Here is a 27,544-nt window from a genome sequence, read left to right on the forward strand (position 1 = left end):
AACTTCACTGAACAACCAGGAACACTTACAGAATCATCTTCTAAAACGCTTTATCACTCTTCATCTGCCTTACAGTGCTTTAAAAGGATCTTTATGTTTAGCTGCATGAGTGATTCAAATAATGAAACATCTGATTTATTCAGAGGGACAGAGGTGAGTGGAGGGCGGGATCTGATCTGGCTGTCTCGCGGGAGGGGTTTCATTGCTCCTCTGTTCCGGCTCACTCCACAGGTCTGTAACTGGAGCTCATGAGAAACCCGCTGACGATCTTCCTCAGGACTGCCAGTGAAGATGAGCGGAGAAGAGTCAGGCGTTCCTCAGGATCTGCTGGGTAAAACACTTGAGTCTCTCACACATGATGATTTATCTCATACTGTGTGTGTGTGTGTGTGTGTGTGTGTGTCTCTGCACTGCTTAAACTCGTGTTTGTGCTCATTCACTCCGGAAAAGTTTTTCGAAAAAGAGACTTTCATTTCCTTTATTACTATAAAGGTATGTTAGCTGTGGGAGGGGCCAGTTCAGACTCCGCCCACACCTGACGCTGGACGCGAGTGACGCAACAAATGCAAATGGAGCCCGTTATAAACAGTGATTGACAAAAATCATGCTTTGGTCAATCTTAATTATAACTTAAAATGACATAAAAATAGATATTATGAAATATAAATGTGACTAAGTAATGAGATGGAAAATCAAAATAATGAGATAAGAATCGAAATTATGACTTTTTATGTCAAAAGTTTAAGTTTTATGCTATAATTATGTCTTAGTATGACATAATTTCTATTTTTCTGCTATAATTATGACTTTTATGTTATTAATATGTCTTAGTATGTCATAATTATGACTTAGTAAATCATAATTTCTACTTTATTGCATAATTTCTACCTTTTATGTCATAATTATATCTTAGTATGTCATAATTTCAACTTTTTATGTCATAATTATGGCTGTCATAATTTCTACTACTTTATTGCATAATTTCAGTTTTATGTCAGAATTATATTTTAGTATGTCATAATTTCAGCTTTACCCCATAATTTCTGTTTTTTATGTCATAATTATAAAAAAATCTAAATTATGACTATGTAGACTTTTTATGTCATAATTATGACTTAGCATGTCATAATTTCTACTTTATCTCATGATTTTTGCTCTTTATGTCATAATTAATATAAAAAGTCAGTAGCCTATATCATAACTGACCAAAAGTATGATTTTTTGTCATGTTTGTGGTGACAGGCCTAAATCTGTTTATGAGGAGATATAGATTTAATTTATTTTTTCTCCTAAATATCCTTAATAAAACCAGACACAAATGAGTCTCTCGTTTCAAATATAAAGCTATAAAATGAACCATCTGATGAGAAATGTTGGAGTTGATATTGAAGCTCCAGGAGAGACACTGGAGAAGCAACACCGTCTCCATTCGCTCTCCACTGAGTCTCATTGATGTTCGCTGGTGATTGTTCTGTGACGCGACACGTTCAGGATCATGCAGTTCATGTCATTTGATCGATTTTGGTTCCTTTACAATTGAATCATTAGAAGATGCAGCTCTTAAATTATTCTCTTTTATGAATTATATTAATATTTCAGAGAAATTCTGAGAAGCTCACACTCAACCTGTCAAATCCCACTCTGTGTGTGTGTGTGTGTGTGTGTGTGTAGAGAGCGTTCAGGATGCCGTCGGACAGCAGGTCAAGCTGTGTTTGGTTCAGAAGGTCAACCTGGAGGTCAAAGGTGACAAGTTGGAGAGCAGAATCCTGGTGAGTAAAATGTGTTTTCTGTCCTGATGCTGAAACTCCTATTATTAACACATAACATTACAAACTGTGATTTGAAAATCTGACAAAAATACAAAAGGTAGAAAACTGTGAACTTAACTACTAATGAGGGAAAGAACTACAATCCCATGAAGCACTGCGAACAGCATAATCGAATTAAAAATAGACACATATAAATCTCAAATTTAAAAATGTTGATTATATATATAAAAACAATATATTTTAGGTTTATTGCAAAATATGCATATATATTGAAATATTTTGAGAGCGTATTGAGACGGACTCGATTACGTCATTCGCATCTCTGATTGGTGGATTTTTCATGGGTAATGTAGTTTTTCTAAATGTATATGAAGGATTTGACTGCACACACTTTATTGACCAGCGTTTCAGTACAAAGACTTTGTCAAGGTATGATTTCATTTGGAGTAGAGAGCATAAATAGACAATTATTAACAGGTGCATATCTATTTATGCTCTCTCTCCATACGAAATCATACCTTGATAAAGTCTTTGTACTGAAACGCTGGTCAATAAAGTGAGTGTGCAGTCAAATCCTTAGATTTATCTTTCTTGACCTGCACCTCGAACGGAGTGCGTTTGTTTATGTTTTGATTAATGTAGTTTTTCACCAGGAATTTTGCTGTTAAACATTTATTTTAAGAATAAGTTGAAATAAAGCAGACTGACGGCTTCAACAGAAGCAAATACCATCAATTAATAACCTTGTATCTCACAGTAGGCCTGTCTTTAAAGGTTTATCGTTAAAAATCGAGTCAGTTTTTACTGAACCGACTGTTTATAACTCACATTTGTGAGAAGAGAGAGAAATATTCGCAACTAACTTTATATTCTGTGGCAGAAACTCTTCATGAAGCTCTTCAAACTCCGCTGTGGTACTTGCACATTCTTACCCTTATTTTCCTGTCCTGACTTGACAGAGTTCTGATCCTCTGGGCATGAAACACAAACACACACACACACACACACACACACACACACACACACACACACACACACTTTACATTCCAGCAGCCTCCACAAGATTTTGCAACTACCTCAGCGCCATGATTCACGATGTTTGTCTGTGATAATAAGCTCATGAGCGTTTCAGTCAAACGGAAAGATGTTTGTTTGTTGGGTTTGTGTGTTTCATATCATCTGGTGGAGTTCATCAGCAGGTCTTCAGTCATTATTCTCACTTCTGCTCTCTAAATGATAACCTAACATGACTTCTCGCCTCTATGACCCTCATCACATCACTGCGATTGGCTGATGATGCTGTTTACATTTTGATCTGAATCAAAATGAGCTTGAAATGGTGACACCTTTATTCACGATATCCTAGGTATTATCAAAAGTCCAGAGTTCTGTGACCTTAAAGGTACACAATGTAACTTTTGGCCCTCTAGTGGTTAGAAAACAAAACTGCACGCATTTTGCAGAAGAACATTGTTTTGGTTGTGCTTCGGCGGATGAATGTGATTATCCTGCTGCTCAAAAACATTCACTACTGAAGGCTTAAAATCTTAGTTCACTTAGTTCGTCCTCATGTCGTTCCACACCCGCAAGACTTTCGTTTATCTTCACAACACAAATTAAGATATTTTTGATGAAATCCGAGAGACTCGTCCATAGACAGCAATATAATCAACACTTTCAAGGTCCAGAAAGGTACTAAAGACATTGTTAAAACAGTCATGTGACTGCAGTGGTTCAACCTTAATGTTATGAAGAGACGAGAATACTTTTTATGCGCAAAAACAAAACAAAAATAACCACTTTATTCAACAATCTCTTCTGTGTCATTCTCACACATTGTTTACATCCAATGCTTCCAGGTTCTACGTCAGAACGCAACTCATTATTGATTGATTGATTGTAGGGCGATAGAATACACAAGAGCTGAACCATTTAACCAATGATATTGTTGCATTTACACACATGCTTCAGACACCGGTCATGCTGGAGGTGTTCCCCATACAGTCTTGTTCAGATGTAGTGTGAGTTTCCATTCAAAACGGAACAGAAAATATAGAATTTGTAAAAAATAAAATGGCCGTATTTACTTTTACCATATTCATTGTATTTACATGGTGCTTCAGAGAATACCACAGTATACCATGCAACATGTCCTGTAACGGTGTAAACAATATTTGATCAGACTGACAAAAGATGATAAAATATTTTTACACAAATATGGATTAAAATGCAAAGTAACTGTATTTCTGAGATCATAAATGGACGATACTTGCCGAACTGAACATGCAATCTAATAAGGTCATGTGATGACAGTGTAGCACACCGATGTTTGAAATGTTTATTACTGCATAATGAATTTACATGCATTATATTTTTGGAGTAGTATGCATTAATATATGCTATTAATCAAATCTGAGCACATGATTATTACTTGATTGTTTGTGTTTCATTTATTTCATTGGGTTCAGGCTCTTCTTCTCTGGTTTCTCCACAGGCTCTCGCTCCTCATCGAGTGTTTCTGCTGAGCACACGAGTGCCTGCGAAAGTGAGTGTGTGTGTGTGTGTTTATTTGGGCTGGTTGTTCAGGATGTGTGTCTGTAGTTTGAACGTGTGTTTTATGTCCTCAGGTCGATCAATCCTTCAGTGTTTTTGACATTCAGAGCATCAACAGTGTTAAACAGAAGCAGGTGAACATCAACAATCACAAATGAGCTTTATTGCCACATATGCTTAAACACACAGGGATTAAACTTTTTTTTAAATGCTAAAAATAATACTTTTTGTTTTCTCACGTTATCAAATAAACGATAATGTGATAACATGTACAGTTTGTTAACTTTAGTACCACGAAAGCACTAGAAAAGTGCCTTTCTAAGTTAAATCTTTAACTGGATTTAACAGTCGTATAATGCTGTGATGGATGTGCATCACCCCCTGCAGGTCATATTGTGCTGTAACAGCTGTGTGTGTGTGTGTGTGTGTGTAGCTGCTGGTGGACTATGACAGAGGGCAGCTGTCTCTGAGACTCGCATCTGATCAGGACACTGATGATTTTATTGCACTAATAGGAACAAACATTCAGGAGATTTGTCCAGGAATCGACCCGCTGTAAGACTGTCACACACACACACCATAACTCCATACACGTGTGTGTGTGTGTGTCTTCATTTCATGTGTTTGTTTGTGTGTTTCAGGAGGGTGATAAAGAAGCTTGTGTTAAAGCCGGTGGAGAGAATCACTCATTTACAGACATTCTGGGAAAATCACAGTCCAGCAGAAGCAGGACCCTGCGGTACAGAATCACACACACACACACACACACACACACACACACACACACACACACACACACTGCTCTCGTCTGTATTAACCCTTCTCTCTGTGTGTGTGTGTGTGTGGTGTTGCAGGCGGTTTCTCGCGTCTCTACTGGTGTGTGTGCGATCAGATGGGCGTTCCCTACAGGGACGAGGTGCAGTGGGTCAGTACAGCTCTAGTCTGTCCGTCTCATCACGTCTTGTCCGTGTCTCAGTGTCTGTCTCACAGCTCTGTGTTTGTTTCTGAAGGACGTGGACACCATCTATCTGTCTCAGGACACACGGGAGCTCTGCCTGCAGGACTTCATACACCTGGACAACAGGTAACACACACCTGTAACACACCTGCCTTAGGGATTACTCTATGATTTGTGTGATGCAGAAAATCCGAACGGAATCGTGGAATCCAGGCATTAATATATATAGCACAGAATGTCACATTTTGCCAAAAGTAGAGCTGTACACTAGTAGTGATATGGACTAATGTCTATAATAATAATAATAAAATTATTAAATAAAAATGAATTTTTGTTAAACTATTAATAAATTGTATATAAGTTTCATGATTTCAATTAATTAGACATGCTTTTTGATTGATAACATGTAAGTTAACAATTAAATCAGAGTTCAGAAAAAAGAAATGGAGAAAAACAAAGAATTAAAATGTCTCTGTTGCAAATGTAACCCTGGTTCCCTGAGAAGGGGAACGAGACACTGCGTCTGAACAAGACGCTATGGGGAACGCCTCCAGCGTGACCGGTGTCTGAAGCATGTGTTTAAACTACAGTCCGTGGCGTCACTACCGGTGCAACCGCGAGTATAAAAGGCACCTGTAGTACACGTCATCCTCTTCTTTGTCTGTAGGAGATGTAAGCAGGCAAGTCCGAAGCATGGCTATGAGATGCATTGTCTCATTCCCTTTCACAGGGAACCAGGGTTACATTTGTAAGCGAGACATTCCCTTTTGAATGGGATCTCACACTGCGTCTGGGGAACAAATACTCAATACACAGAGGGGAAATGTGTCCAAGCACACGAATAAGACATATTGGACTCAGGTTCACCAGCAGCACCACTGCAAACAAACAGTTTCTGAAGAAAAAGAAGAGGATGACGTGTACTACAAGCTCTCTTTTACCATATTCATTGTATATACATGGTGCTTCAGAGAATACCACAGTATACCATGCATCATGTCCTGTACGTGTGTTGAGCATGATTTGTGTTGTTGTTGTTGTGTTCAGGGATCTGCTGGCCATCACTGCTGCGCTGGAGTTCAACCAGTGGTTCATCAAACTCTCCATAAAGGACTTTAAACTGGTGACTGTGTGTCTGTCAGACTCTGAAGTGCTGCTGGAGGATGATGTGCTCGTACACTAATCATGATGTGTGTGTGTGTGTGTGTGTGTGTGTGTGTGTGTGTGTGTGTGTAGACCGCAGATCTGTGTGATCAGATATTCAGAGTTGTGTCTCGATCTACCAGACTAGAGGAACTGACTCTGGACAACACCGGACTCAAGAGGTTCACACACACATACAGTATATTCACATAAATGTTTTAGTCTGTTTTACTACATTTTACCGTGTTTATGTGTTTTTTAGTGATTTCGCTCAGAGGTTTGCTGCTGCTTTGAGTCAGAATCCAAACTCAGCATTAAACACAATCAGTCTGACCAACAACTGTATTGAAGACAAAGGTACACACACACACACACACACACACACACACACACTGGGAAATAAATCTAATTGTGATTACAATTTAAAATACGGAACAGTTCCCTGCTAGGTTAACAATCTGGCTTCCTGTTCCCTGTTAATGTTCCTGTCAGGTTCTCTCAAAGTTATGAACAAACGTTCTTGCAGTAACATTGATAGAATGTTTGTTCAAAGTTATCTGCTCTTTAATAACGTTCTCAAAACATTCAAAAGTAACATTCCCGTAATGTTTGAAGAATGATCAAATGGAATGTTTCCTGAATGTTTGAATAACCAAGAAAAAATAATGTTTTTCTTGGTTTAGCCACAGTGTAAAACACAAGCTGGAGCAAAAACTGAACTCTGACTGCAGCACAACAAACATGAATCATATGGATTGACAGCTGTGTTTGATTGACAGGTGTCATGTTTCTGAGCGCTGCACTGTCCAAACTCACACCTGGACTGAAACAGCTGGACCTGTCCAAGAACTCACTGTCAGCTAAAGGTACACACACACACACACACATTCAGCACATTTGAAGTGTGTCCTTCACGTCCTCCTATCACTCACAATCCTTCGCACACATCCCAGTTCACAAAAAAGATTTGGCGGAAAACGAGTTGTTACTGAGCTCGAGTTCATTCTGAAATGAGACTTTAAACAGAAGAAACAGAAGTTGAGCTCATCTTTTCTTCACTATTGTGTCGTATATCAGAGTGAAATGACTTCGCAAACAAGAACAAATGTAGGGCGGGGCTTGATTCTGTCTGTGGGGAATTGATTGGATGGTTGTGGTTTGCTATTGGAGGATCTCATGTGAGTGACAGCTTGCCCCGCCCTCATCATCAGAGAAGAGAAGAGATGCTGCAAGAGGGAGATATTCTGATTCAAGATTACCAGAACATGAATTTAAAACAATAATGATGTGCAGCGATAAATCATACTGCAATATTCTATTAAAAAAAACCATAATTGTATATTTTCATTTCATTGTAAATTAATCATATATAGCTAAACTTCCTATGATTATCAGCCACTGTACTGCATTAATAGAAAGACGGTTAATATAAAGATTTATAATATTAAAAGTATTTTTCCTGATTTTATTTTTTTATAGTTTTTTTTCGTAATATTAGTAGAAAGCCTTGCGTTTGAGAAGCACCTGCAGTCATGCTGTGTTCATTGTGTGTGTGTGTGTGTGTGTGTGTGTGTGTGTGTGTGTGTGTTTTCAGGTGTGAATGTTCTGGCTCAGTGTTTCTGCTCCACGTCACTCACACACCTGAATCTGTCTGGAAACACACTCAGAGGAGAGGACATGCCTGTATGTACACACACACACACACACACACACACACACACACACATTATTTTATGTCATGTGAATTAGTGTGTGTTGTTGTGTGTTTGTAGCACCTGTGGAGTTTCCTGTCTCAGCCCAACCATCTGCACACACTCGACCTGTCGAACAGCGAAGCTTCCCTCGACCTGGTCAGACACACATAACCACACGATCACATGATCACATGATCACATGATCACATGACTCTCAGACTGGGGTCCTGGGAAAAAGTCTAGTGTGAAAACTTAAAATAAAAAAATAAAAAAGATTAAACTAACTAACAACTCAATTTGGTTAAAATAACAAAAAATATATGAATAAAAATTGATTTACTTAATTAAAGTAATAAATTTGATGATTAAGTTGATCATAAATAAAATGTGATGTAAATAAAAAACAGCATTTGATTCAAATAAATAAACTGATGAAAAAATAAATACTATTTGATTTAAATAAATAAATAACTCATCTACAGTACTGTGAGGAGTAGAAAGAATGATGGAACGTAATAGAAACTAAATATTTTCCCAATAATACTGCAGACATACTTACTAATATTAATTTTTAACAGTATTAATTTGGTCTTTATGCATTAAAGTATATAACTTCCTTATGAATTTGAGGATGATCATATCTGTGGGTCTGTGAATCCCGTCACGTTCCTGTAATCAGAAACTGTGTTCTCCAGGTGTGTTCTTCACTGCTGCGCGGCTCTCTCAAACACCTGACCGTCCTCAACATGTCCAGAAGTGTCTTCAGTTACAAGTACAACACACACACACTCTCACACACACACTCACACAGGTGCAGGATTCAGGTGTTTCAGTCTGATGTTTTGTGCTGCAGGAGAGGGAAGGAGCTGCCATCCTCCTTCAAGCAGTTCTTCAGCAGTGCTTCATCCCTCAAGAACATCTGCCTGTCTGGAACCAAACTACCTGCTGAAGGACTCAAGTGAGTCTCAGTCCATCTGTCCACCCAGACTCATGATCATGTTCTGCTGATGTTCTGATGATCTTCTGCTGATGTTCTTCTGATGTTCTGATGATCTTCTGCTGATGTTCTTCTGATGTTCTGATGATGTTCTTCTGATCTTCTGCTGATGTTTCTTCTGATGTTCTGATGATCTTCTGCTGATGTTCTTCTGATGTTCTGATGATCTTCTGCTGATGTTCATCTGATGTTCTGATGATGTTCTTCTGATGTTCTGCTGATGTTTCTTCTGATGTTCTGATGATCTTCTGCTGATGTTCTTCTGATATTCTTCTGGTATTCTTCTCATATTCTTCTGATGTTCTGATGATCTTCTGCTGATGTTCTTCTGGTATTCTTCTCATATTTTTCTGATGTTCTGCTGATATTCTGCTGATGTTCTTCTGATGTTTCTTCTGATGTTCTTCTGATCTTCTGCTGATGTTTCTTCTGATGTTCTGATGATCTTCTGCTAATGTTCTTCTGATCTTCTGCTGATGTTCTGATGATCTTCTGCTGATGTTCTTCTGGTATTCTTCTCATATTTTTCTGATGTTCTGATGATCTTCTGTTCTGCTGATGTTCTTTTGATAGTCTTCTGATGTTCTGCTGATGTTCTTCTGATCTTCTGCTGATGTTCTTCTGATCTTCTGCTGATGTTTCTTCTGATGTTCTGATGTTCTTCTGATATTCTACTGATATTCTTCTGATGTTCTTCTGATCTTCTGCTGATGTTCTTCTGATGTTCTGCTAATGTTCTTCTGATCTTCTGCTGATGTTCTGATGATCTTCTGCTGATGTTCTTCTGATATTCTTCTGGTATTCTTCTCATATTCTTCTGATGTTCTGATGATCTTCTGCTGATGTTCTTCTGGTATTCTTCTCATATTCTTCTGATGTTCTGATGATCTTCTGCTGATGTTCTTCTGGTATTCTTCTCATATTTTTCTGATGTTCTGCTGATGTTCTGATGATAGTCTTCTGATGTTCTTCTGATCTTCTGCTGATGTTCTTCTGATGTTTCTTCTGATGTTCTTCTGATCTTCTGCTGATGTTTCTTCTGATGTTCTGATGATCTTCTGCTAATGTTCTTCTGATCTTCTGCTGATGTTCTGATGATCTTCTGCTGATGTTCTTCTGATATTCTTCTGGTATTCTTCTCATATTCTTCTGATGTTCTGATGATCTTCTGCTGATGTTCTTCTGGTATTCTTCTCATATTCTTCTGATGTTCTGATGATCTTCTGCTGATGTTCTTCTGGTATTCTTCTCATATTTTTCTGATGTTCTGCTGATGTTCTGATGATAGTCTTCTGATGTTCTTCTGATCTTCTGCTGATGTTCTTCTGATGTTTCTTCTGATGTTCTTCTGATCTTCTGCTGATGTTTCTTCTGATATTCTGATGATCTTCTGCTAATGTTCTTCTGATCTTCTGCTGATGTTCTGATGATCTTCTGCTGATGTTCTTCTGATATTCTTCTGGTATTCTTCTCATATTCTTCTGATGTTCTGATGATCTTCTGCTGATGTTCTTCTGGTATTCTTCTCATATTTTTCTGATGTTCTGATGATCTTCTGTTCTGCTGATGTTCTTCTGATAGTCTTCTGATGTTCTGCTGATGTTCTTCTGATCTTCTGCTGATGTTTCTTCTGATGTTCTGATGTTCTTCTGATATTCTTCTGATATTCTTCTGATGTTCTGCTGATGTTCTTCTGATGTTCTTATGATATTCTTCTGATGTTCTTCTGATGTTCTGCTGATGTCTGATGTGTTCAGAGCTCTGCTGCTTGGTCTGGCCTGTAACTCAAACCTGAGAGACATCGCTCTGGACATCAGCGGCTGTGAGGTACTGTACCACACTCTTCTCTAGGCCCACACCATTTGAGGAAAAAATCCAATTAATTAAATCCAATTAAATCCAATTAATTAAATTGGATTTTTGCAGTTTGTCTGAGTTTGTTCTGACACACACAGGCCGGTGTGTGTTGTGTGTTCCTCACCTGTTGTTGTTCTTGTGTTTAGTTGCGGTCAGCAGGTGCTCAGATTCTGGAGGGCTGCATCGCTGAGATCCCAAACATCACCAGCCTGGACGTGTCTGACAACGGTTAATAACACACACTCTCTCACACACACACACACACACACACACATGGATGTCTGTGTTGATTCAGTACTCTGGTGTGTGTTTGTGTCGCAGGGCTGGACTCAGATCTGTCCACGCTCCTCGTGTGGCTCGGGAAGAACCGCTCCATCAAACACTTGTCCATCGGCAGGAACTTCAGCAACATCAAATCCAAGTGAGACTCAGTTTGGAGCTTGTGTGACGCTCACGGTTCAGTTGGCAGACGCTTTTATTTCTGAATGTGTGTGTGTTTCAGGAACCTCGGGCAGGTTCTGGTCTCTGTGGTCCACATGATTCAGGAGGAGGATTCTGTGAGTCTGTAGATCCGTCACGTTTGAGATCTCCTCAACCTCTTAACCACATATTTCAGTAATCATCATAAGTTAGGCATCATTCGACCGGTGTGTGTGTGTGTGTGTGTGTGTGTGTAGCCGCTGGCGTCTCTGTCTCTGGCCGACTCGCGTCTGAAGGCCGATCTGTCGGTGGTTCTGAACGCTCTGGGTGGGAACAGCAGTCTGACCCATCTGGACATCAGCGGGAACAACATGGGCGACTTTGGGGCGAAGATGCTGGCCAAAGCTCTGCAGATCAACACCAAACTCAGGTCTGAGACTTCACATTTAACACACCTCTCTCTGAAGTGCTCGACTCTGATTGGTCAGTCATGACATTCAGTTATCGCTCTCTGCTCTGTGTGTGTTTCAGGACGTTGATCTGGGACCGTAACAGTGTCAGCGCTCAGGGGCTCCAGGACATGGCTGCTGCTCTGGAGAAGTGTGTAGCTGCTTCCTGTGTGTGTGTGTGTGTGTGTGTGTGTGTGTGTGTGTGTGTGTGTGTGTGTGTGTGTGTGTGTGAGATCATTGATCCTGAGTGAATCATGGTTCATTAGAGTTTTAAACTCTTACTGGAAGCAGAAAGCACAGCTGCATTAGAAACATTAATAATGAAACGAATGAATGAACGGACACTGATGTTCAGTATTGTCTGCAGGAATTACACCATCAGGTTCATGCCAGTTCCCATCACAGACGCGGCTCAAGCTCTGAAGAACAGCCCGGAGAAAACTGAAGACGCCCTTCTGAAGGTCAGGAACACAAACATGCTCTAAACCAGGAACATTAAAGGGTTAGTTCACCCAAAAATTAACTTTCTGTCATTAATTACTCACCCTCATGTCGTTCCACACCCGTAAGACCGTCATTCATCTTCACAACACAAATTAAGATATTTTTGATGAAATCCGAGAGACTAGTCCATAGACAGTGTTGGGGATTAACAGTTTAGGACCCTTGAGACCAGATATGTTGAATAAAGACCCGGAGTCAAAGTTTTTAAAAAAATAAATTGAAGAAAAATTTAATGAAGAATAGTTTGCAGTTTCATCAGCAGAAGCCAGCTTCATGTCTCACAAGGAGTTTGTAGGCCGCTCTGCGTACATTCACATTTCCACAACAATTATACTCTAACAGAATCAACTAACTACGTCATTACTTCAGGTTGAATGATTCTGATTGGCTAAGAAAAATAGACAAGATTAGAAATTTTCCACACATGGACAGATAGTAAGAAGCATATCTCCCTTCGTCGCAGTGATGACGAGGGGGACCCTGGATTTAGGTACCGGATGTCTTTTTGGGATCATGATGTGGCGTCTGCTGGTCTCAAGCAGAATGCCAGTTGTCCAGTACAAAGGGACCTGCACAAAACTCTTAGCACACATACACAGATACACATGATTCACAGCTTCTTCAAGGCTGAAGTTGATCTGAGCTCTGCTCTGAGCAGGAAACTTTCCCCAAAACATACTGATAACATGTTCTTTTCTCTCAGTGAGAGGTACAGAGGAAAATAGACGCTTTAACATACATTGAAGAAGTCATTCAAATATTTTAACAGAAATATAAATGTTGATTAATAACTTAAAAGATATATATTGAAGCGGCAGTGGATTCCAGAATCCACCCCTTCAGTCCCCCCTTAAAAGGCCGATGTGAAGTCTTAAACACCACATCTGGTCTTAACAATTTAGGCCGCTTCAAAATTTAACATTGCTCACCCATGCTCCCCTGGCATGTTACAATTGTATAAAATAGACAATAGGTTTTCCCTTGAAGGACTTAACTAGAACAGAATATTCTACAGAGCACATAGTTAATTATTGATCTTCAGTACTTACACATAGTCGTCTTTATCAATCTTTGTTATTCGGTTTTATCATCAAATTCCTTGACTACAAAGCAAATACATATTTATTCTCTGGAAGCCGGGCTAAATGAGCAAGCACTGTTACTGCATTCCTGGCATGGGCCAGACCCTCACTCCTCAGACGGTCACTCCTCAGATACTAAATACAGACATTGCCTGTAATCATAAACACCAGGATCTATACACTGGTTTTTAGAAAAATATAATTTCCAATTCATTATATATTACAAGGTGATGGATCGCAAATCCACTCCTTTCACTATACCTTTATAGATAATTTTTAATATTAAAAACAAAATTGTGGTCTAATTCAAAATAAACAACAAAAAATAAATAAATAACTAAGACCATCATAATCCATCTAAGTATTGTAAGTTTCTTAAATCATTGTTCAGTTTACAGACATAGCATGTACCACCTTAATTGAAGAACATCTTTTAAATCTCTTTTTTTAAACACCTTTAAAAATAGAAATAAAAGAAAACAAATTTACATGACCGTTTCAATTATCATTTTCAGTAAAACAGAGAATTGTTACTTTTACTTAATAATCCTTTTGTTAAGATTTCTTTTCACAACAGATCCATTATAGCCCACAAAAAAATAAACAATATAAATAAAAATAAACATAAACCTAAACCTTTGAATTTCAAAACATTTCGTTAAAAACCTTTCATCAAAATGAAATAATCATCAAAACATATAAATTTAGTTAGAGTAACAATTTCTTTGTCTTGACTGATATCTTTATCATGACATTCACTGTTAATAATACTTAATACCTAATTATTATTAATCTGAAACTCAATTTTCACAACATTTCACAGTATTGAGACTGTCAAAAGTACAGCATTCAAAATAATTTAATAATAATTAAGACTTCCTTTAAAGTCAGTTTTAAACTCAAGTTTCTTGTCAATTATACCTGCATAGGCTGACCAAAATCTTAATGACCAAAATCTTAACCCTCTTCTTTGGCAGGGATCTTTTTCATTATTACTCACTACCCCAAAATTGTCAAACAAAAACACAAATGGACAGATTTTCTTCCATAACACTTATAAATTATACAAATTTGTACTATAAGACATTATCAATTTCTTTAAAGCTGATTTTGAAACAGTTTCTCCCTTTTTTTTTTATCATCATAATTTCAACTGCTTAGAATTTTGTCACTCTATCCCATTGAATTGTTAGTCTGCAGATCTAAAAATATTTTATCATTACTGTCTCCAGTCCCACTTATCTCTATTTTTTTTTGCAGAAACCAAATTATTGTTTTTCTCAAATCCCTAGGTTGCACAAACAGCCTGATAGCTTCTTTCACCTTCAACCCTTATTACATAAATTATATTTCTCTAGGCATCTAATGTCATGCATCCATTTAATGGATGAAAAATAAAACTTTTATCAGTTATATTCACTCCTCCTTTGTTTGCCCACCGGCCTGACATAAATTTGAGGGGTTTCTCTGGATAATTTACTAGTGACTTAGCCAATGTGTCACTTTGTCTCTGCCATCAAATCTTATAACATTTACGTTTATCATTCTGATCAAACAAATAAGACAGTGTTTAAATTTAGACCCTCAGTTGAATTTAGACAAGGGTTTTTAACCCATGGACGGCAATCTTCAATTACACAATTCCAATTTATATAAATGTTCTTAAAAATACTAATCCAGAGAATAATTAAAATCAACATCATAAATGACAAAAGTCATAATTACCATTATCAGACAGAGCTGGATATCCAATCCACTTAAAGCTCGTCCCATGTTCTGTATCGTCTTTTCATAAGATTCAATCCGAAATATCGGCTTGTCAAAATTTGTCATTTCACTTAACCCATCTGTAATGATAAAACACTCATTCCAGAGGTTAATGACATACACACACTGAGGACAGATTATTTCCCCAAACTAACACATACAAAACATAAAGTTCAGTCAGCCTCACACACACTAGACACATGAATATGAACCGCTCATTGTCAAGGTTGGCTTTTTGTTTTAATTCTGAAAACATATTTGAACTTAACAGTTTTCCTGTAGGTTTTACTCTTATTCAGTCTCAAATTATGTCTCTTCACTATAATTTGTTTTCAGAAAGGTCAGCTGGGTTGTTTTGGTTCTAATCTCATTGTTTTGTTTAAGCTTTAGCAGACTGATAACAGACAGACAGAGCTCCATCCTTTTCCTCCACTCAAGCAGTCTCTCTCTCTTACTGCACTAATAATCTTTTCAACAGAATCAAAAGTCTGTAACTTAGACAGAATTTAATATTAAATTATTATATGGAAACCTTGGTCATTCACAAAGGTTAAAATGTACTTTTTTTTTTAACTTCCAAATAAAAGCCATTACCACCATCTAAAATGTTATGCTAGTAGCCATTTTTGAGGTTATCTTTAGTTTAAATGCTGAATGCACTTATCTGTCTCTTGACTCTTCAAAATCAGTCTTTATCTTTAACCACCACCATGTCTACGAATTATTCTCTGCCATGTCCAATGACCTGCAGGAGTAAAAACTATAATACAGACAATTAGTTCAAAATCAACACAGCCTCATGAATTCAGGGATTCGCAGTACTGTTGAATCTAAAACTTCTATACAGTCCTTGCCAATAGGGCAACCAACATCATGTTACTAAACTTTACTCTGGTCTCCCCAGAAATTACGGACAATCACCTCATGGTCTCAGTCGGCTCTTGAAAGCTCATTCCCATCAGCTCTTTATCAATAATCTTCTTCTCCTCAGGGTCTTGTCCCCTGGCATAGTTGTGGACTTGTCACAATGAAAAACAAGCCATCTTAGGAACGGGTTTTTGGTGAGTGGTATAGAGGAACATTTTTGGGGCAGACTGCTGTACCTCTGACAGCTCCCCCCTTTTGATGCTGCTGGCCTCACAGACATCCGCTCAACTCTCATACCCATCTCACATAAACACCTCCCTCCAGGGTAGATGCCCAGTGGCGGCGGCAACCCCCTGCCTTAGGTTGTCCTCTGTATGGCCAAAGAGGATCTTACCCGTCATTGAGAAATCACCACGTGCACACTGGTACCCGCTCTTTCCCATTCCAGATCTTTGACAGTTTTCTTCAACAGAATCAGGTGTTTTCTGGAGCTTAGGGAAGTTGCATTCAAGAGCCACCAGAGCCATTGGACTGCCTAATAGTGTTAAAACATGGAGACAGGTTAATAACAGCAGTATTTAATCACTAAAATCATTAGACTGCATTCTCTCAGCAGTAACATATTAGTGCAGAGATTATACTCAGTGAATTTAATTCTCACTGTCCATTCAGTGTAATGTTCTGTCACATCTGTAACTGGAGCCATCGGCCCTGCACATGGTGGTGACAAAGATCAGACAAAAAGTTACTGGTCATAGAAAAAATTCATCAAAATAGTCACTTCTATCATTCAAGGGTTGTATTACCATTTTAAAGACATCTTTACTCTCATTGAGTGTAAAAGTTTTACTTTGACACATTTAACAACAAATGGCCCTCTTTATGGCAATCATTTCTTTTAACATCTCTGTGTCCATGATTTTCAACTTAGACACTGTGCTTCACTATAAACAGCTTGTTATCACTTATGACACAAGCTCAGATAGCAGCATTTAGCTGACTTTGAGTGAGAGAGAGACTCTGAGGATTTCAGGACTGGTACACTGCCTTTTTATAACTTTTAACTTTACCTATATCTTGTAACTCTGGCCAAACTTAAGACTTTGCCAGAATTGACATCTGTTTTCAAATAAACATTATTTTTATATTTGTCTTTCACCCATATATCAAGGAACTGAGACATTACAAACTTCCGATTTAAGTCTTCTTTTTCTTCCAGGTTGAGTCTCTGTGACACCGGCAGTCTCATTTTTGCCATTTAAACCTTCGGTCACTTTGACTATCAAAAATCAAATATTTAGAACTTAGAGGTCCTATATTATTTAGTTATTCACATTCACAGTAGTGATGTGTTAATCACAAGATAACATACTTGAGACTGTTCAAATATTTCTCCATAAAGTGAAACATTCTTTCAGAACATTCAATCATCCCTATTTTCATCCTCTATTTACTTTTTATATATTTTTTTAACTCACGTTTTGGATTCATTGTCTGTAATTTTACATTAACCATTTGTCCATTCAATATAAAACTTATTATTATAGATTTCCCTTCAAAAGGAGTTCCTTAAGACTACAATCTTTTGACCTTATTGTTATCTCTTGTTCTTTCTCAATTTCACAAGCTCTCAGACAGAGTGGAAGTCTCTTTTTTTGTTTCTTTCTTTTCTTTCTTTTGTTTACAATATTTTGCAATATGGCCAAGTTTCCCACACTGTCTACACCTTTTAGGTGGATTTTTACAATTACGGGCGAGATGGCCCTTCTCACCACAATTAAAACACTCCTTGTCATCTTTATCCCATTGGGTAATCAAATTGAACCATCCCTCAGTTACTTCTGGGATTTTTCCATCAGGGGTTAATGGCACCCTGACCATTTTAAAAATATGTGAATAAGCACAAATGGCTAAAAAGTGAATTTTTCTGGTTCTTTCCTGTTTGTAGCCAGTCAGGTTGTTGTTTAATTTTCCAATCAGAATCAAAACCCTGACTAACCATTTTCTTAATAATCTCTGCAAATGTTTTTGAAGTGAGGGTTTTAGAGCAGAGCTGCTTACAGCATTTTGCTCTCTTCAACCTCATTATCTGTATCAGAACTGATCAAGTTACTGATCAAGTTACTCAATTTGTCAGCCATATTTTAGTCAAAGTTAATACTCACCTGAAAGAGATGGAGGCGGCGATCTTTAAACAACACAGCTTTGGCTTCTGCTTGATGAAACTGCAAAGTATACTCCAAAATCACAGTTACATACTGGTCCAATCCACTTAGGGTCATAAAGTTTTTACTTTTCTCTGAATCGTTCTAGATGCATCCCAGGCAAACAAGAAACCCTATCTCTATTTAATTTTTATTTTGTAATTAACTAATGGTTTTAGTCCCTAACTGTCTGAATCAGTAAGTTCGGGGTACCCCTATCTGATGTGGAAGAGACAGAGTTAGGTTCACGGTGCCACTGGAGCTTCCAAATCCAGTGCCCTGCACTCCCTGTAGGGGTACCTCTGTACACCACGCAGTGTCTTAATCACTTTGTGTCCCTGTATTGGAGTGCGTCCGATGCGCTGCCTGCCGTCACGTGGCTTCAGCGACTTCTTATACTACCAAATTCAATGATCATCAATATCATAAAGCTAGTATAATTAGTGTACCTCCCCGGCCTCCAAATCCGGTTCTACGGTACTCCTCACTCACGTCTGAGTGAAGCTTTGCCGTTCTCCTGCCCCAATCTCTTCCACTCAGACAGCCCTAACCAAATAATAAAACAGCTTCCTACCTTGTTTGTTGTTTAGCCAGGGATGTCACCGAAGAATGATTGCCCGCACAATCCTCCACCATAAACTGTTGGGGATTAACAGTTTAGGACCCTTGAGACCAGATATGTTGAATAAAGACCCGGAGTCAAAGTTTTTAAAAAAATAAATTGAAGAGAAATTTAATGAAGAATAGTTTGCAGTTTCATCAGCAGAAGCCAGCTTCAAGTCTCACAAGGAGTTCGTAGGCTGCTCTGCGTACATTCACATTTCCACAACAATTATACTCTAACAGAATCAACTAACTACGTCATTACTTCAGGTTGAATGATTCTGATTGGCTAAGAAAAATAGACAAGATTAGAAATTTTCCACACATGGACAGATAGTAAGAAGCATATCTCCCTTCGTCGCGGTGATGACGAGGGGGACCCTGGATTTAGGTACCGGATGTCCTTTTGGGGTCATGATGTGGCGTCTGCTGGTCTCAAGCAGAATGCCAGTTGTCCAGTACAAAGGGACCTGCACAAAACTCTTAGCACACATACACAGATACACATGATTCACAGCTTCTTCAAGGCTGAAGTTGATCTGAGCTCTGCTCTGAGCAGGAAACTTTCCCCAAAACATACTGATAACATGTTCTTTTCTCTCAGTGAGAGGTACAGAGGAAAATAGACGCTTTAACATACATTGAAGAAGTCATTCAAATATTTTAACAGAAATATAAATGTTGATTAATAACTTAAAAGATATATATTGAAGCGGCAGTGGATTCCAGAATCCACCCCTTCAACAGCAATATAATCAACACTTTCAAGGTCCAGAAAGGTACTAAAGACATCGTTAAAACAGTCATGTGACTGCAGTGATTCAACCTTAAAGGTGCCCTAGATTCAAAATTTGAATTTACCTTGGCATAGTTGAATAACAAGAGTTCAGTACATGGAAAAGACATACATTGAGTTTCAAACTCCATTGCTTTCTCTTTCTTATTTAAATCTCATTTGTTTAAAAGACTTCCGTAAAACAAGCGGATCTCAACATAACACCGACTGTTACGTAACAGTAATTAATATGTACGCCCCAATATTTGCATATTTCAGCCCATGTTCAAGGCATTACACAAGGGCAGCCAGTATTAACGTCTGGATCTGTGCACAGCTGAATCATCAGACTAGGTAAGCAAGCAAGAACAATAGCGAAAAATGGCAGATGGAGCGATAATAACTGACATGATCCATGATATCATGATATTTTTAGTGATGTTTGTAAACTGTCTTTCTAAATGTTTCGTTAGCATGTTGCTAATGTACTGTTAAATGTGGTTAAAGTTACCATCGTTTATTACTGTATTCACGGAGACAAGAGCCGTTGCTATTTTCATTTTTAAACACTTGCAGTCTGTATAATTCATAAACACAACTTCATTCTTTATAAATCTCTCCAACAGTGTAGCATTAGCCGTTAGCCACGGATCACAGCCTCAAACTCATAGAGAATCAAATATAAACATCAAAATAAATATGAAGCATGCATGACGAACATCTTGTAAAGATCCATTTGAGGGTTATATTAGCTGTGTGAACTTTGTAAATGTGCTGTAATATAATCGAGAGCTTGTGTGGCAGGGGGCATGCGATTTAAAGGGGCGGCGCGCTGAAAAAATCAGTGCATAGTTAATGATGCCCCAAAATAGGCAGTTAAAAAAATTAATAAAAAAAAATCTATGGAGTATTTTGAGCTGAAACTTCACAGACACATTTAGGGGACACCTTAGACTTATATTACATCTTGTGAAAAAGCATTCTTGGGCACCTTTAATGTTATGAAGAGACGAGAATACTTTTTGTGCGCAAAAACAAAACAAAAATAACCACTTTATTCAACAATCTCTTCTGTGTCATTCTCATACGTTGTTTACATCCAGCGCTTCCAGGTTCTTCGTCAGAACGTCGACTCATTATTGGCCGGCTCCTGTGTCAACGTCGTGTTGATCACATGACCAGCTTTGGCCAATACTGAGCCGGCATTCGTAAACATGGAAGCTTCACTGTGTTACACAAAAAGTATTCTCGTCTCTTCATAACATTAAGGTTGAACCACTGCAGTCACATGACTGTTTTAACGATGTCTTTAGTTCCTTTCTGGACCTTGAAAGTGTTGATTATATTGCTGTCTATGGACGAGTCTCTCGGATTTCATCAAAAATATCTTAATTTGTGTTCTGAAGATGAACGAAGGTCTTACGGGTGTGGAACGACATGAGGGTGAGTAATTAATGACAGAAATCTCATTTTTGGGTGAACTAACCCTTTAACATAGACACACACACAAACACGGCCCACAACAGAAGATGCTCTTCCTATTCTGTCATGATGAACCACGATGTTCTGTGTGTGTGTGTGTGTGTGTGTGTGTGTGTGTGTGTGTGTGTGTGTGTGTAGATGGAGCAGTATCTGCTGCGTAACCATGAGAGCAGGCGATATCTGCAGGATCAGGCGTTCCGGCTGCAGCAGGGCTTCAGCACCAGCACAACACAACAGGTGATCTGCTCAACACACACTTTACCTGGAAACACACAGTGTTTATTATTTGTGTGTGTTCACAAGCGCTATCTCATCCATCTGTGTGTGTGTGTGTAGATGATGTCGCAGGTGTGTGTGCAGGTCCAGGATCAGTTGAACTCTCTGCGCTTCAGTAAGAGTGACAGAGTTCAGCAGGACATGAAGGCGGCCGAGAGCCTGATGAGAGACGCCAAGAGCTCCACAACAGTGAGACACACACACACACACACACTCTCAATGTTTTCATGCTCAAACAGCAACACTGAAGATGAATATCTCGTTGTGTCTGTGTCTGTAGCTGCTGCGCAGTCTGTATGACCAGCGCTCGGGCGTCAGTGACGGGTCAGCGGGTGTGTGTGTGCAGCAGGTGCAGGAGAAACTGTGTTCAGTGGCAGGAGAGCTCAGTGTGCTCATAGACCAGCAGCTGCAGGTACACACACACACACACACACACACACACATGCTGAACATCATCACAGACGGCTGAGAAACTCTCTGAGTGTGTGTGTGTGTGTGTGTGCTCAGGGTCTGCTGGTGTCGATGTTGGATACGGCGCAGAGTGTGTGTCCTCACGTCATGCAGCAGGCGTGTTTGCGTGAGGATCTGCTCCACGCCGGCGAGGGGAGGACGAGTGTGTCGAAGGCCTTCATCACCTCCACCCTGCTGGAGCAGTCAGCCTTCGACATCATCAATAAGATCAGGTCAGCTCACGTTTGAGCGTTTACACGCTTTGACCTGCTGAGATAATATTCAATTATAATAGTCATTTAAATTAAAACACATTCATATGCTCACGGTTCCCTAATGCTGGTTTAGGGTCACATGACACGCAGCTAAATTAATAAAATATTTTATAGTTTTTAGTAAGTGTTCTAATTTTAGTTTTTATTTTAAAATCTAAAATTTATTTAATATTTTTTTTTGTAAGTGATTTTATTTTGATGATTGTTTTTATGTAAAAATTGTTTTAATTTTGCAATTTTGTGATTCATTTTTAGTAAGTGTTTCATTTTGATTGTTTTTATTTTTATGATTTATTTTTTAGTGAGGTTATTATTTTAAAATGATGTACTTATTTTAGTTTTTTTATGACAATTGATTTTTGTAAGTGTTTTATTTTGATTCTGATTTAATTCATGTAGAGGTCACATGACAGGCAGCTAAACAAATAAAATATTTCATTGTTTTTAGTAAGTGTTGTAATTTTAGTTTTTATTTTAAAATCATTTAATTTTGCATTTTTATTTAATAATTTAGTAATTTTAGTAATTGTTTCATTTTGATTGTTTTTATTTTAAAATCATTTAATTTTGCATTTTTATTTAATAATTTAGTAATTTTAGTAATTGTTTCATTTTGATTGTTTTTATTTTAAAATCATTTAATTTTGCATTTTTATTTAATAATTTAGTCATTTTAGTAATTGTTTCATTTTGATTGTTTTTATATTTATGATTTAATTTTTAGTGAGTATTTCTTTTGTTTTCATTTTAAAATAAATTATGGTTGTATTTTTGCATTTTTATGATTTAATTAATTTTTGTAAGTCTTATATTTTGATTGTTTTGATTCTTATTTAATTCATGTTTATTAAGTGTTCTATTTTGATAGTTTTTTTATTGTGGAATTACATATTTTAATTTAGCATTTTGATAATTTAATGAATCATTTCGTTTTATTTTGATTTTTATTTTAAAATAATTTTAATTTGACATTTTTATGATTGAATTGAATTATTAGCTTCTTATTGAATTTTAATAATTTAAGTCAGTTTTCTAATCCTCAGCATCTTTATTGGCTTAATGTTGCTTGATGTTTTAAAAGGTTAACATGTTGTTACGTGTGTGTGTGTGTGTGTGTGTGTGTGTGTGTGTGTGTGTGTGTGTGTGTGTTCAGTGAGGTGAAGCTCAGTATGGCGTCGTGTCTCTCTGAATACATCACTGATGAGATCTTACAGTCTCTCTCTCGCTCTCAACACACACTGGTGAGATTTAGACACACAAAACTACACATCATCACAGTGTTCATGTGTGTGTGTGTGCACTTCATTAACATGTGTGTGTGTGTGTGTGTGTGTGTGTGTGTCAGGCAGGTCATCTGAGCAGGAGAGGTCAGCAGCCGCTGCTCCATCAGGACTCTCAGGAGACACAAGTTGTAGACGAGACAGAAATGCAGACAAACAACCTGATACCAGCAGAACCAGAACCAGAACCGCAGGTAAAACACACACACACATGTTCATACTGTATATTTGCATATGCATGAGTATAAATGAGGTCTGAGTGTTAACATCAGATGAACTCTGACCCGTGTCTCTAGCGGACACATAGAGCCAAGAGGAAGAGCATTCACAGCAGGATGTTCAGACCCATGTCCGCCGCCTTCGGTACTCGTCACTCAGATTCCATCGCTCTCGTTAGTGTTTCTTAATTACTGCTGGTTAATCGTGTGTTTCTGGTGTGTGTCAGAGCTGGACTTTGATCTCAGTAAGGTGTTAGAGGACGTGTCCCTCTGTGTGGACGATCTGCCTCTGCCGCCGCCCCTGACCCCGTCCCCTTCACAGCCACTGTCCCCGCCCCCTGTGGAGGCGGAGCTACCGCAGCCTGAGCCTGTGAGCTTCAGCGACCTGCCCACCAGAGACACGCCCACTCTACAGCACATCACCAAATACAGGCCGCGGCGGACCAAGAAGGCCAAACCCAGCAGAGCCGCCGTAAGACGCCAGAACACACACAGTTGACGGGAATGAAATGTTTCAGTTTGGAGGTGAAGGTTCATGTTCAGTGTGAATCATCCTTATTAAACGCCTCTGTTTTCTCAGTGTCAGCCAATCAGCACAGACCCTGCGCTGGAAGTGGATCAGGTGGATGAAGGCGTGCCGGAGTTCTACTCCAAAAAGGTCACCAACATCGCAGCCAAGTAAGATGTGAGACATGTGAGGCGGAGTGTGTATGGTGGACTCGGCCTGACGCTCGTTCTGTTTGTAGAGCATCCGCTGCAGATGCAGAGAAGAGCAGAGAGTCTCGTCTGAGCGGCTTCTTCAGCCTCATCAAGCATCGCACCTCGACGAAAGCCACGCCCACCAGCCCCACCCCCAGCCCCACGGCAACCACGACAACGGTCTCCGTGACAGTGACGGAAACAGACGCCCCGCCCCCAGAGCCGGCTGTGAACCCAGAGCCTGTTGCGCCTGAGGTCAAAGGTCACGTGCAGGAGGGCGTCAAACGCGGCAGTCCACTGACGGGGCGTCAAATGGGCATGCAGGTGCTGGGCAACGACCTGCTGGCTGAGATGCGAGCCAAACAAGAGAAACGCAAGAAGGTGAGATTCAGACATGCTGTGAGACTGATCAAAACTAGAGTCCCTAAATACAGTTTGAGCACATATAGACTTGATTAAAAACTGACATCAGTGATTGTGCTGACTGATGATGATGTCACTCGCAGGCAGGCGTGTCTCCATCTGCAGCATCCAAGGCTGAAGCTCCTGATGAAGGTGATGTCTGTGTCTGTCAGTCATTGTGTTTTTAAGATGATGATGATGATGATGATGATGATGATGTGTGAGTCTGTCTGTGTAATTTTACTGACAGAAAACCCTAGCAAACTCCTAGACCTCCTAGAAGACCATGCTGTAGTGACCACTGACTAGCACATAGCAACACCCTAACCTCCTAGTAACAACCCAGAACACCTTAGCAACCCTATAGCAACCACATAGCAACACCCTAGCAACTTCCCAGAACACCATAGCAACCGCATAGCAACACACTAGCAACCTCCTAGAACACCATACTGTAGCAACCGCATATCAACCTCCTTGTAACCACTCAGAACACCCTAGCAATCCCATAGCAACACCCTAGCAACCTCCTAGAACACCATGCTGTAACAACTGCATAGCAACCTCCTTGTAACCGCTCAGGACACCCTAGCAATCGCATAGCAACACCCTAGCAACCTCCAAGAACACCATGCTGTAGCAACCTCTTAGCAACCTCCTAGTAACCACTCAAACCACCCTAGCAACTGCATAGCAACACCTTAGCAACCTCCTAGAACACCATACTGTAGCAACCGCATAGCAACCTCCTAGTAACCACTCAGAACACCCTAGCAACTCCATAGCAACCACAGAGAATACCCTAGCAACCACATAGCAACACCCTATCAAATTCCCAGAACACCCTAGCAATCACATAGCAACACATTAGCAACCTCCAAGAACACCACGCTGTAGCAACCACATAGCAATGTCCTAGTAACCACTCAGAACACCCTAGCAACTCCATAGCAACCACAGAGAATACCCTAGCATCCACATAGCAACACCCTTTCAAATTCCCAGAACACCCTAGCATCCACATAGCAACACATTAGCAACCTCCAAGAACACCATGCTGTAGCAACCGCATAGCAATGTTCTAGTAACCACCCAGAACACCCTAGAAATTGCATAGCAACCTCCTAACAACCACCCAGAATATCTGTTTTTCTGATAGACTGTATGGCCTTCAAAACCTTTAAACTTCAAGCTTTAAATGGGCTGTATGTAAGAATTTTTATGAATTAATCACTTTTTTATTGCCAATGTGTGAATAACTTGTAATGAAACTTAAGAATGAGACCTTCCCCGACTTCCTAGTCTGTCTGTGAAAGCCTGAGACTGTTCAATAACAGTATATCACTGCAAAGGTATTTCCAAGTTTGTTTACTTCTAAGCGAAGAATGTAAGAGAACGTCACTGTGAGTATATTGGGCATTGAGTCACGTTTTTATATTTACAATCTGTGATTGTGCAGGTGGAGATCATGGACACGTGACACCAGCGGTCCAGAAAGAGGCTCACGATGAACCTACAGCCAGAAAACTCAAACACACACCTGAACACACACACGCACCTGCACACGCACCTGCACACACACCTGAACACACACACACACCTGCACACACACACACACCTGCACACACACACACAGCTGAACACACACCATCATCCAGAGCGCCGCTCCAGCCGTCCGTCCGTGACGTTCAGCTCCCCCGACTGCATCGGTGATTCCCCCCCGCAGATGATGCTGTCAGTCACTGAGGAGGCGGAGCCGGGTCCTGTCACTCACAGCACAGAGGGAGGAGCCTCACCTGACCCCCTGTGAGTTCATCTGAACCATCCTGAAGTTCTCTTCATATCAACACTCATTCTGCATGTTTTGTGCTTTATTCAGTTTTCTGTTCAAATGTGTTCCTTATTTTTATATCAGATCAATAATGTTCTTCTTAAATGATCAGAAAGACTCATTGTCATTGTGTGTGCAGCTCCGGAGTCTCCGGCTGACGTCAGTGTGTTCGACACACACACCGCACACACACTGACCGTCAGTCGCTCCATATCCTGCGGTCACCCCAGGACCGACCCAGAGGAGGGCGACACTGAGCGCCAGCGCACAAAGTCCCTCCCCACAGACGCTCCGGCCAATCACAGCTCTTGATCACGTGTGATTGACTGATGTTGAACTCTGCTCAGGACTGAAGCAGTGGCTTCTACTGTACTTTAATACGTTTTTAAAATGTTTTTTAAGCATAATTAAATCATTTCTAGTTAAACCTGAATGCAAACTTATGAGCGAGAACAGATGCATAATTGAGCGAGATCAGTGTTTCTAAACAAGGGGCTGAAAGATGACTGAAAATATTTATAAAATTTAAATTGTGTATTAAAAATGATATACTGAAAACAAAAAAAAAATCAAAATTTATTTTTCTCTCAACCAGTGTTATTTTAGTATAATTGAGATACAGTTATAGTCTTGAATTAGTTTTTATTTTTGAATTTTCTGTTTTCATTTAAATTTTTTAAAAAATATAGTTTATATTAATTTTATTTCATTGATTAGTACATCAAGCTAGGATTAGAGTTAGTTCATGTTTATTTCATGTCATCATGTTGTGTTATGGATTCGGGTAATCTATAATAACCCTGTTTTCCCTGAAGAACACTGAATCAGAATCTGGATCTTCTGGAATCACAAAATCAACTGTTGTTAATTGCTTTAATATATCAACACTGAAAGATTTTGTTAATAAAAAAGTTTGAAATCATTCAGCCTTGTCATAATTTGCAGCAGTGTGAGATATATAAAATCAAAATAATCCTAACATAAACTTC

At 39.1% G+C, this 27,544-nt stretch overlaps 1 protein-coding gene across 2 annotated transcripts; it reads left to right on the top strand.

Moving 5' to 3' along the window:
* Window positions 1–27,477, top strand: LOC125275984 (F-actin-uncapping protein LRRC16A). Of its 2 annotated transcripts, XM_048203360.1 has the most exons (37): window positions 1–153; window positions 232–331; window positions 1,672–1,769; window positions 4,264–4,314; window positions 4,397–4,456; window positions 4,756–4,877; window positions 4,964–5,061; window positions 5,177–5,247; window positions 5,333–5,406; window positions 6,328–6,403; window positions 6,517–6,605; window positions 6,686–6,780; window positions 7,203–7,289; window positions 8,018–8,106; window positions 8,196–8,273; window positions 8,813–8,889; window positions 8,971–9,075; window positions 10,872–10,941; window positions 11,118–11,199; window positions 11,293–11,392; window positions 11,474–11,528; window positions 11,649–11,821; window positions 11,923–11,991; window positions 12,208–12,301; window positions 21,263–21,361; window positions 21,461–21,589; window positions 21,681–21,812; window positions 21,908–22,083; window positions 23,279–23,366; window positions 23,471–23,599; window positions 23,702–23,768; window positions 23,851–24,095; window positions 24,204–24,301; window positions 24,370–24,703; window positions 24,829–24,877; window positions 26,184–26,530; window positions 26,695–27,477. In XM_048203360.1, exons 2-36 carry the CDS (start codon window positions 292–294, stop codon window positions 26,435–26,437), a joined length of 3,753 nt encoding a protein of 1,250 aa, XP_048059317.1. In that variant the 5' UTR covers window positions 1–153; window positions 232–291; the 3' UTR covers window positions 26,438–26,530; window positions 26,695–27,477. The 2 variants fall into 2 exon arrangements, with proteins under 2 accessions (XP_048059317.1, XP_048059315.1); XM_048203358.1 differs by lacking the exon at window positions 1–153 and having other exon boundaries at window positions 177–331.
* The last annotated feature ends 67 nt before the right edge of the window (window positions 27,478–27,544 follow it).

The sequence above is a fragment of the Megalobrama amblycephala genome, linkage group LG9 (genome assembly GCF_018812025.1).
Source record: "Megalobrama amblycephala isolate DHTTF-2021 linkage group LG9, ASM1881202v1, whole genome shotgun sequence".
Lineage (NCBI taxonomy): Eukaryota > Metazoa > Chordata > Actinopteri > Cypriniformes > Xenocyprididae > Megalobrama > Megalobrama amblycephala.

What these genes read in the sequence shown, in the direction of transcription:
- LOC125275984 (XM_048203360.1), top strand. Translation starts at nt 292, where the DNA reads ATGAGCGGAGAAGAGTCAGGCGTTCCTCAGGATCTGCTGG. An exon ending in AACAAGAGAAACGCAAGAAG is followed by an intron (nt 24,704 to 24,828) that starts GTGAGATTCAGA and finishes TGTCACTCGCAG; the next exon opens with GCAGGCGTGTCTCCATCTGC. An exon ending in GGCTGAAGCTCCTGATGAAG is followed by an intron (nt 24,878 to 26,183) that starts GTGATGTCTGTG and finishes GTGATTGTGCAG; the next exon opens with GTGGAGATCATGGACACGTG.